Source organism: Cynoglossus semilaevis, chromosome 3 (assembly GCF_000523025.1).
Source record: "Cynoglossus semilaevis isolate Cse_v1.0 chromosome 3, Cse_v1.0, whole genome shotgun sequence".
Taxonomy (NCBI): Eukaryota; Metazoa; Chordata; class Actinopteri; order Pleuronectiformes; family Cynoglossidae; genus Cynoglossus; species Cynoglossus semilaevis.
In genome coordinates this window covers 500,377-512,258 of record NC_024309.1, presented here as the reverse complement: position 1 = coordinate 512,258, position 11,882 = coordinate 500,377, and the positions used below count along the sequence as shown (strand labels likewise).

The 11,882-nt window shown below is 37.9% G+C and overlaps 1 protein-coding gene across 2 annotated transcripts in view; it reads right to left on the bottom strand.

Annotated features, from left to right (window-relative positions):
* Positions 1-11,882, bottom strand: part of plppr5b (phospholipid phosphatase related 5b) — a 24,002-nt gene that overhangs the window by 4,214 nt on the left and 7,906 nt on the right. For both annotated transcript variants that reach the window (XM_025054669.1, XM_017031387.2), the window contains 4 exons: positions 7,307-7,439; positions 6,351-6,601; positions 1,393-1,569; positions 489-608 (listed from right to left, as the gene is read on the bottom strand). In XM_025054669.1, the coding sequence (XP_024910437.1) occupies positions 489-608; positions 1,393-1,569; positions 6,351-6,601; positions 7,307-7,439 (681 nt within the window). The remainder of the gene's footprint in view (positions 1-488; positions 609-1,392; positions 1,570-6,350; positions 6,602-7,306; positions 7,440-11,882) is intronic.

Below are 11,882 nucleotides of genomic sequence, written 5' to 3'. Positions count from 1 at the left end.
AAAATATCCCATTTCTCATTCTTAAATCTAAGGCAGTGATTCTCAACCACATGGCTGCGGCAGTGCCACCTAGAGGGCTTGAAAAAAATCACACTTTTTTATTTATTATTGATTTATTTATATATATATATTTCCTTCATTTTTTATTATTATATTATGTAAAATCACTTGTTTTTTATTATAAATTAAATGTAAATATTGGTCATCTTTATCATCATTTTATCATTTGTCATTTTAATTTAATTTAATTCATTTTGTACTATAGAAATTGGGCCTTCAGATCATAAAAAAAAAAAAAACTATGATCTCTGGCACATAAATGATTTAAAATTTTAATAACAAAAACAAATAAATTATTATTTGTATCGAGTCAAAGGACAAATGTAAGGGACCTATATAGCCACACTACAGCTTGTGAACTCCTTTTTTTACGTGAGCTAAATTCTCTAAGTATATACTGCTGTTGTGTTGTGTAATGCTGTACTAACCTGCGAGGCCATGTATTTCTCCATGGGACTTAGCGTGGCCATATTAGGCTGCTGCTGCTCACACGACGACTCTTCGCTCAGCAGTAGCTTGCCTTCAAAGTTATGGACCACACATACGACCTACAACACCCATAAACATGAGCAAAATGACAACAGAACCAGACGTACTGATATTCTTACCAATGCGCAAAAGTCAAGTCAAACTCCAGCTCATGGTCACAAGCCAAAACTTATTCATAGAAGTTTTGGCAATTTTTGTTTGGATGTAGCCCATGATCGCCATCTACTGGGGAATCTCATTGATTACAGTTAAAGCTGTTACAGAGAGGGTGAATAGAATAGAACTGGTGTAGCCGATACATTTGTTGACAGAGTTTGGGTTGGTTTAGGTGGATGAGAAGACCCCACTTGAAAACCCTGGGTTGGGGCGGTCCTGTATATATATATATATATGTATATATATATATACATATATATGTATATATATACATACATATATATATAAATATATGTATATATATATGTATATATATGTATGTATATATATATATTTGTATATATATATATATTTTTTTTATTAGGGATGTCGCAAAATATTATTGGCCAAATGTTAGCTTATGTTGTAAGGAATCTTTATCCGTTTTTCCTCCAATAATGAAATCATGATAACGCAATGCCTGCGTTTCACCGAATAATGTGTGCTCTAAAAATAAACAACAATGCCCTGGAGACAGACTAGTCAGATGCCTCAGTGCGCCGAAGAACTTTTATTGAAACACAGTTGCAGTAACTCGTTACAATATTGGCGTATCGGACATTTCTATATAGATGGTAGTTAATTATTGTATGGTCATTATACGATTATACCAGCTATACACAATGTATTTGTTACTGTGGGTCTTACCAGGAATGTAGCAATTGCCGTTCCAATAATGTAGCCGGCGATGACATCAGACCAGTGGTTGCGGTATTCAGCAACCCGGTTCAACCCCGTGAGGAAGGCCAGACACATAAACCCTAGGGACAGCAATGGTTTGGCCAGACGAGTGCCTTTGGCGCGCACTGAAGTTGTAACGTACATCTGCCAGAAAAGAAGAAATCAACGGTTAGATTAACGGACTTTTGTGTTTTCTTTTAAATCAAAACTGTAGCGTAAAAGGCTTATCGTAGTAATATAGGTACATTCTAAAGGAAGTGCACTTAGTTAGTAATTTGTCGTTAAAAAAAAGTCTTTCTATTCATTTTAGTTTAGAAGTCTGGAGAACAGTGGGAACTAATATTTATATCCTGTCGATACAAACTAAACTGCTAAGCCACATCCTGAGCTGCCAAGCTAACATGTCTCTATGCTGCCCAATAGGTAGATTGCGAGCTGGAGTGCTGGTAGATCACTTGCAATTAAAATAAAAAACTAAACAAAAAATATATATAATAAATGTATATATATGTGTGTATACTGTATATAAATAATATAATATAATATATATTTATATGTTTATATTTAGTTTCAGGTAAAATATCATTCTTTGGGTATATATAGAGTATATTATATATATACTCGAGATACAAGTATCTCGACATATGAGTATGTCGAGATACGAGCAAGCCAAATTTTTGCTTTGAGATACGAGTAAAGGTTTGAGATACAAGCAGTGGCCGAGTGTTTGCGTTATCTACGTGTTTTTATCTCTAATTTGTGTCATTTTTCTTCATAATAGTGATGACTCCTAGGAGAGTGACTGGTAAGGATGGTGGTGAGAAGAAGAAATGCATGATGACTATGGAAATACATTCTAAGTTTATGTAAGTTACGTAGTGTACGTGTAAGGTACGCTACGGAATCAAGGTCTACGTACTGGCCAACAAGGTTTACAAGCCTTACTAAAATCAAGGCATTGCAATTACATAGATAAATATTAATGTTTCAAAGAATAAATCAATTACAAACAATATGAAAAGATTTATTTAGCATATTTAGTCAAATGCTAAACTCTTCAGATACCAATTTGTCTGGAGACATGATTTTTCTGATTTGGTCTGTGGATCATTTGTACTGGTGAACGATTGATAATGAACAGCATTTGCTAACAGCCTGCTTCCACTTTTTTTTTTTTTCCTATTTTTTTTTTTTTTGCTTTCGATTTGTATTCTTTCTTTAGCGGGGCACCACGCTCATATTTATCGACAATTTCATGCTTTATTTCCATGGTCATCATGCGTTTCATCTTCTCACTACAATCTTTACCACTCACTTTCTTTGGACTCGAGATAAAATCACATAAATAACGCAAACACAATACGGAAGACTCGCTAGAGATGCGTACGGAAGTCGATGAACAAGTGAAGTGAACGAGACAGTGTCTGTAAGTGTGCTAGTATCGCAAATCTTTACTCGTATCTCGAAGCAAAAGCTAAACTCTTCAGATGCCAATTTGTCATGATTTGTCTGAATTGTCGGAGGTTCATTTGAACTGGTGAACAACTGATAATGAACAGCACTTGCTACCAGCCAGCTTCCACTGAGTGCATCTCTCCCTCTGAAATCGTTCTGGACAGGAAGTCCACAAAAAACCTGCCAAAAAAGGCTTCCAATTTAGTGTGCTCTCAGCTTGTGCTAATGATAATGATGTCGTGATGTAATCACACAGCAGCTCACCAGAAGGCCATATGGTCAAAGAGGACAAGAAAGGACACAGAAGAGGAGACGGAGGGGCTTCAGGCCATTCTGGCTTGACCCACTCTCCCACTCTCTGCCGTTCTCTTTTTATTATTTAATCTCATTACTGGTGTGTTCAGAAAAAAATTCCAAACTTATTGACGTCCCTTTCTTATTTTAGCAAATAAATTAAGAGGAAGAGGAATGATAAACAAATGACAAATATGATAATGAGGCTGTCTGGTGGAGGTTCATCAGTGAGTTTTTAGAAAAGGAAGGAATGCTAAAGACAAAGTCCTGTGCATAGATGAGGTCCGGCAAGTGCGGTGGAATAAAGGAGGAGTAGCAGCTGTGTTACTATGATGATGAAAAAAGCATTTTATGTGCAGTGAGAAGAGCGACTACTCGTCGAGCTTCATTAATCAGATACTGGGATTTGTGACTCAGGAAATATCGGGGGTAAAATAGGGGCAGTTGTGAGTTTTAGTATGGTATTTGAAAGTGTTTAAAATTGTCTGCCTCGTCTTGCAAACGTCTTTTTATTGGCATAAGAACATTGACTGAAAAAAAAAATTAGTTGATGCACAGATGTGTGTCAGAAGTTCGAAACATCACTCCGGAGTCAAAAGGTTGCCTCTGACACATACCTCAGTGACTGTGTATATACGGTGGTTAAAATGGCGCAATCAAGGGCATAATCTGACAACAACAACTTCTTTGTAAACGATCCACAAAATAGTCCGATAGTCATCTGATCAATGCGATCTAATCATAAATGCAAGCTGCTATGTCACTTGGAAACACGATGGAGCAGAAAATCTGCAGCAATCTGCATTTAAAATTGTTGTATCATTATTTTTTGTTGCAATTTGTTTTATAAAACTGTAGTATCAAAATGAAGGTATCAAGAACGGTACTAGTATCAAAAATATTTATTTGATATTATTTTAACGTTTGTCGACTGAGCCTCATTCCGCCTGAGGCCTCTCTAGAGAACTCAATGTGTACTAACAGCATTTGTATCACATGGCGCAAGCTCTGACCTATATTTCTCATTAGCATCAAACGTTAGCGGCCGTGGGCATGCTCACTATATCAAAGGCTTGTCAGCTTAATGGACAGCGTGACATAAAATATTCCTTCTATGCTGAGGACAGCCAGTCACTCAGTCTTTGCTCTTTTACCATTTGTCAAAATGATACTGGAAATTATTTTTTAAGAATTCAGGTGAGGTTTTACACATTCTGGTGACTTTGTAACACATGATAATATATAACTAAGTGAACAGAGTTCACAAAATGACAGTCAACCTTGAGCATAACAAAGCAAACATCAAGGAAAATACCATGGCACCCTTCTGCATGCATGCATTGCATGCAATGACAAATAAAAGCACATACATGTCATCTCTATAGCGGCCAACCCACCAATCCAGTGGCCGGCAAAATAGTGCAACTTCAATTTGTGCAAAAAACAACAAAAATGAAGTTAGCAAAAGTACAACTACAAAGTTAGTCTCAAAACAACAAATATGATGTTAGCAAAATACAACAACTATGATGTTAGCCGAAAAACAACAAATATGATGTTGGCCAAAAAACAACAAATATGACATTGGCAAAAAACTATGAAGTTTGCAAAAAACAACAACTATGAAGTTTGCAAAAAACATCAATGACGTTAGCAAAACATATCATATCATCTATGAAATTAGCAAAACACATCTAAGAAGTTAGCAAAACAACCATGAACTCAAACCCAAAAAAGAAGTGAATTGCTAAAGGGAGGAGCACAAGGCAGAAAGTGGTCGTTTTCAAAATAAAGTGCTATGTAGCCTAACGTTTTTAAAATAAAAAAAAATAAAAAAAACTTTTCATCAACTATTCGGCCAAGTACCAAATTATTCACATCCAATAGTAGGTTGGGGACCATCCCATATTGAATACTCAACTATGGGCATATCTATTCATATAATTTTGAGCGAAAACAAATGTAGGTTATAAACTAATTCTTGATTTTCATGGTTGGTTAGTCTTGGTTGAGGATCAGTTTAAATGCATTTTTGTCTTGAGTATTTTAAGTTTATATTCATTTAGTTGTTAAAAGTTTGCATGGAATTCCGAAGTTTGGGTTAATATACACTGTAAATTATTGGTGATGAAAACAAGGACAATTTTAGCAACTAAAGGCACTAGTAATAAACAGTGAACACAAATATATAAAGTAACCCAGCATTGGATTCTATTATATTTGCTCTGCATCACAAAATGATCTGAATACATGTTTTTGTATTTATATGTATTTAAAACTTCTAAATACATCTTTCCAATATAATAACATATTGGAAACTCATTACTTAATTTTAAATGTACTCCCAAAGTTCCTGCATTACTTGTTGGTAAGAAGATAATAAAACCATCAGATTTGTCATTAATCAAAATCTAGGTAAAGTTAAAGAGCAATTTTTCAACCAAATCTTTTTGGACTAGGTCTGGTTTACAACCTAAAGGTAATAAAACCTTTAATCCACCTCAATAAATGTCAGGGTCATGGTGAAACTACAACTTCATTTTAACAACCTCTCAGTTGTGCTGGATATATAGTGATGATGTTTTTGACCCTGGTATTTGACAGAGTGTTTAGATGGATACTTGTGTCTGTGTTGGTACTCACTAAAGGTGTATCCTTAGCTCTTCCTTTAAACATATAGTATTCATCTAAGGCAGGGGGCGTCAAACTCATTTTCACCGGGGGCCACATTAGCAATACAGTTCCCCTTGAAGGGCTGGTTGTAAATGGACGACTGTATAGATCATGGGTCCCTAACCCCAGGTCCACGGACCAGTACCAGTCTATAGGTGATTTGGTACCGGGCCACAGTGGGACACAGTTAAAAAAAAGTACATCATTTTTACAAATTTACTTTAGTCAAAGAAAATCCTGTCATATCTATTTTTTTTGTTTAAAGTTATTTACTAAAGTTAATTTTACCACGTTTTATTTTATATCACAGAAATTCCTATATACTATAATATTGTGTGTGTGTGTATGTCTCTATAGCAATTAAAAACATGTTTTTTCCATTGTTATTAGCACTAATAAGGGAGGTTTTTTTTAGATGGCCGGAACAGCCATCTAAAAAAAGAGCAGGAGTATTACTGTATATATATATATATATANTATTTACGTATGATATCACTACTCACAGCAAGGTACAGCGCAGCATAGCTGCTTAGGGCCGCCTCTTTGGACGGAAACGTTTTTCGGGCCCGCAAGATGTCATCCTGGTTTCCCGTGCAGGCCTCTTGGTGGCTGATGTAACGTATGGTCTGTTGACAGCCCAGTGCCGTGAAATTTGGCTTACAAACTGTGAGAAAGTACGGGGCAAGGTTTCCTGTCACCACCTGGCCCGCGTTGACAAAGATGTCTACCGTGAAGAGGCCAAAAGTGAAGACTCCTGAAAAAACAATCGATACCAAAAAAAACAAAGTGAGGTAAGGTCATCAACAACATTTAGGTTAATGAATTCATCCATCTTCTATTCCTTGATCCTTCCCAGAGTGACAGGGGCCTTGGAGCCAATTCTAGAGTCAAAATCCAACATCAAATTGGTGATCATGTAAGGCAGGGGGTTTCAAATTGGGTGAATGTGAGCCTTCCCCAAAATCCTGTCCGCTTTCCCAAACACACACACACCTCTGCAGTAAATGCATGTTCTGTGGTATTGGTAAGGTGGTATTGGATATCAGCAGATACTCCAATTTGCAGTATCTTTTTGGACGCGGAAAGTTGTATCGAGCCATTCGTAATAATTACCTTTGACTTTGTTTTCTACTGACGTAATTGTGTGACATTTTACAAATTTATATCACATGATAAATACACTGCCTGTCCAAAAAAAAAGTCGCCACCTGGATTTAACAAAGCAAATAGGTACGAGCCTCCTATTGGATAATTACTGCATGTGCGATTATCTTTCAAAATAAAGGCGGTCCAAAGAAATATTAGAGTGTATGACCCTTTTTTTTGGTGGCGACTTTTTATTTGGCCAGGCAGTGTATCTCAAGTTACTAATAACTCTTGAATAATAGTTCTTGAAGTGTGCATATCCAGAGATGTTATTTGCAGCAGTTGTATAAAAGGAAACAATCGCGGAACTTACCAAGAAAGCGGAAAGTCCTACGCACCAATGGATTGAGGTAGCAGCAGTCACCGGAGGCCACTTTTTTTTCCGAGCGATCAAAGTCGTTAGACGTGTACTGGACGAGGAACAGCACAGTCTCTGTAACTGTAATCTGGTAAAAAACAAAGACAACAGTAACGAGATGGGTAATGAGCTCATGTGTGTAAATATGTGTTTTCTTTGTTCTTCTGCCACGCGCTCTAATTCCCAGAGCTTGCTTGACTTTGATTAAATCTTTGCACTTGCTATGATTGCTGCTCACCAACTCTTTTATGTTCAGATGTACTCTTGTGGGGGTTTATTGGAGAAAGAAAATCCCTAATTCATTTTACCACAGTTTTCCCATCCTCTAGTCTAACAAGATACATACATCAGTACATCTAGGGATGTACTGATGTATCTGATCAACATCGGTATAAGCCGTTGTTCGCCTAGTTAACTACCATCAGCCACTGGGAGATGGTAATTAACAAATATATTAGCGTCTAATCCAGGCATTGGCAAACTAAGGCCCGGGGGCCGGATGTGGCCCGTTCAGCTTTGTAATCCGGCCCGCCAAACGTTTACGAATTATAGAATTTATTTCTATTTTCATTATACTTCTGCCTTTTTCCCTGCATGGAAAATGATAAAAGCATTTTAGCCTTTCTGCGTTACTTTTATTTTTTTTTAATGTCATTTATCTTAGTTCACATGAATGCTCCATCTATCTGCTCCTGACCCGGCTCCCTCGTCAAATTTTAGGACCAATTGTGGCCCGCGAGTCAAAAAGTTTGCCCAAGCCTGGTCTAATCAGTCACAAACATTGTAGCATCACAAAATGAAGATATATTACCACTGCTAACAGTTCATTCAATGACTACAACACCTGGCTTGAGCCAACGCCTGCTGGTCTGTTATGGTCTGGAAACCCCCACAGGATCTCAACGTCGTTGTTCTCTGCCACCTTTGCAGGTGTCATCTATCCTGTGCGGTGTCCTCTAAACCATACTTAGCACAGAAGTGTCTGTAGACTATATAAGTACACCTTTTCTGCCAACATCGTACATCCTACTGCGACGTGTTGCACTGTCTCAGGGGCATCTTGCACAGTCTGCACCTGGCGTTCTGCCTGGTGTGGTAGATCCCCCTTCCCCTTCCTTGCCTCTCCTCCGATTCTTTCCTCTTGTCTCCTCTCTTCTTGTCTTCTCTCCCATGCCCCTCTTTGGATTTCATTCTAGCCTGGCCCATCCATTGGTAGGTCCTACTGATGTCAGCCACTTCCTCTAACACTGTTGGTACAGCAGTGATCTGTCTAGTGATGATGGACGCTCCGGTGTCTTTTCTTTCCCGCAGGGCTTCTGTTGCCTGAGGCATTCATTTAATGGGTCATTTCTGGGAGCATTCTTCCTCATGTAGGCAGGGCATTATACCCCATTTCATTTTATGGGGATGATGACACCAATTTGCAGCTACAGTTAAATTACTTGAATTCTCTCAAAAGAAATACTGCAATACATGAACAGTATGTGTATATATATTGATTGTGAAGTAGGCTCGCATGTTAGTTGTAAGAAATACCTCATTAATTGCCATTAAACATTAGGCACTGTTACACTTGGAGATAGAGACGGGACACAGAACCGGTCAGAACTGGTTTCTTTGCCCAAATAAGGAGACCGACGGAAGACCAACAAAAGACAAAGAGAGAAAAACATCCGACCTGCATGGTCTTATCTGACTTGATTAACTACAGCATTTCCACATAGCTCCTATTGGTGGAGAATCCTTGTTTGGAGCAGTCTTTACCAATCAGTGTTCAGAAGGTACACGAGAACACCACATGACTGTAAAGGGTTAAGGTACTGACCATTGATGTGTATGTGAAAAAACTGTATTTAAGCTTTGAGCACTGAGGAGTTCCTCAGTGCAGTTCTGAATGTAACCATTGTTCTGCACTCCTTGCCGCAAGTAAAACTTTTAAAACTTTGAGTTCTCGTATTTGATTCTTTATTTGATCAGATCTTTATTTGATCTTTATTTGAATTTTTTTTGTGTGTTAGGAAACTGGGGTATGAACTAACAGCATTTTTTACAGTCCTAACTAATAGAAAAAGTTTCCTGACAAGGGTCTATAATCACTAGGTTTGCAAAACAATATTGTAATTTGCCAGTATATCTTGTGTTGTGTTGAAGGCTGTCTCGCGATTCACTTTTTTTGTTGCTGCGAGCATGATGTTGCCTAGGCGAATTTGCCGTTTGCCAAAAAATCAGTGACAGACAAGATACAAATCATTTGTAAGCTCGAGAGGAAGATGTGGCCAAAAACAGCGGGAGACACAGTGTTCAAAGGAGGCAAACAGAAATTGGGATAATTTCTGCAAAACACCAGCAGTTTAACCCTTGCACATTGCATATAATGGCGACATTAAAGTTATCACATCAGATGTGTATTATTGTCTGCTCAGTGCTCACTGCCTCTTCCCTGTCTGCCCTTGTTACAGATGGTGTGCCCCAGGGCTGTGTCCTAGTAACCGTCATTTCATCATCCACATCCTCAAATATAGGCCGTATCTTCTAGAAATATGGCATCCCCTTGCAACAGCTACATGGACAATACCCAGCTCCACCTTTCCAGTCCAACAACCTCACCTCACCCTTCTACTTTTTACCACTCCAACTGTCTGATAAAAATAAAGTCCATACTAGAGTACTGCATGGGGCTAGCCACCCACTCTTGCTGAGTTTCTGACCATTACCACCCGCTTCTACTGCCTGTCTCTGTCAGTCACTTCACTTCAAAATCAATTCCCCAATATTTGTGTCCAATCGTGACTTTAAACGAAGACACTATTTATCATTAATATACAGATACGAGCTACCCAAAATACGAGTAAGCAACCATTGCAAAGATTTTCCTCGTGATATGAGCAAAACCTGTACACAAAATACTAGTGATGCACCAACAATAACATTTTTGCCTGAAACCAAAAACCTGAAAATGAGGAAACCAAGGCCAAAAACCAAAAACCTCAATAAAACCAAGGCACCGCGATTGCATAAATTAATAATAAATTAAAAATTGTGGAAATAACTTAATAATAAATAAATAATAAATTAAAAATTGTGGAAATAATTAATTGTCAAATGTCTAATAGAGAAATAAAATCAACTGATAGTCAGACAGGAAGTCCTGATCGTCACAAAGGAAGTCAGAACAGAATAGCACAGCTATTATTATTATTTGCGTCAGTCTCTTGCAGGATCTCATAGAACATATCAGACAACGAGAGTACCTGCCCCCATTTGGCACACCTCTGTCCTTCTCCTACTCTGTGAGCAGGCCTGGATCATTTCTCGAGCATGCTGCTTTATTCCCGCATCCAAGTATTGATCTTTATAACACGGATCAACTACAGTCACAATGAAGTGCAGAGGATCCGAAAAGATCTCAGTGAAACGTGACAGTGAAACGTGAAAAGACAGACTCCATGAGTGTACTTTTAACCCCCTCTTGAAATTTCAGCATTACGCGTTTTGCAAATCGCTATCCGTGGGCCTTTCTCAGCTATATTTAAATACATCCACACTGCAGACATGTTGGTACTTTCAGACAAGCCCGCGCTGGACGGGTGGTTTTTGCTTGCACCATCATAACTTGTTTCCTGTTTCGGGCCGTATTGTTACAGTGATAAAAAATATTTCGGCCAAAAACCGAAAATGCACTTTAGTGCCATTCTAGTACCATTTTTGTGGTCGAAAAGTTGGTGCATACCTAGAAAATACTGTTGAAAAAGTTTGAACAAGCAGTCGTTTGGGGTCCAAGAACGGATTAACCCATTTTACATTGATTCCTATGGGGAAAATTGTTTTTGGTTCATGAACGGCTTTCCAGAACGACTTAAGTTCAAAAATCGAGGTTACACTGTATGCAAATATGAAACTATTTATATACTATCTTAGAAACTGAAGACAACCCCATGGCACTTGAATGAAATATAATGTAAGAAAATATTTTCAAATAATAGTATTGGACATGGTAATCTTCTGTCCATATATCTGCTGTAACCACACATCCATGTCTTTCAACTGATTGTCTGATCTCCATTGCCATGGATGCCAGTACATCCTGTGCTTTCCTTTCAGCATGTCTTGATACTGTGGTAGGATGAGTCAGAATGTTGATGACATTAAACTGGAAATATTTAGTGGTGATGTTCACACCATGCTGACGTTTGTCAGCAAAGCCACCTCCAGCTACAGCATGAAAAGAAGCGAAATCTTAATAGCACAATTGTACACATTTATCTAACGTCTACTTGGTTGACATGAGTGGTTTAAATTACAGTTTAAACGGTTTAAAAACAAGCTTTCTCAGACCGCAGAGTACGGCCACGGAGTAGGTGGGTTGCCTTAACCCTAAACTGTCTGTGACTGTTTTCTAACAACACACAACCCCCCCCTTTTTTTTACATAATAAATATAAATATAATATTTTATGACTCACCATAGTAAAACTCTCCATCCTTGTGATTTTTAGCTGCCCACTACTGCCTGCTTAAAATTTGAATCTGTT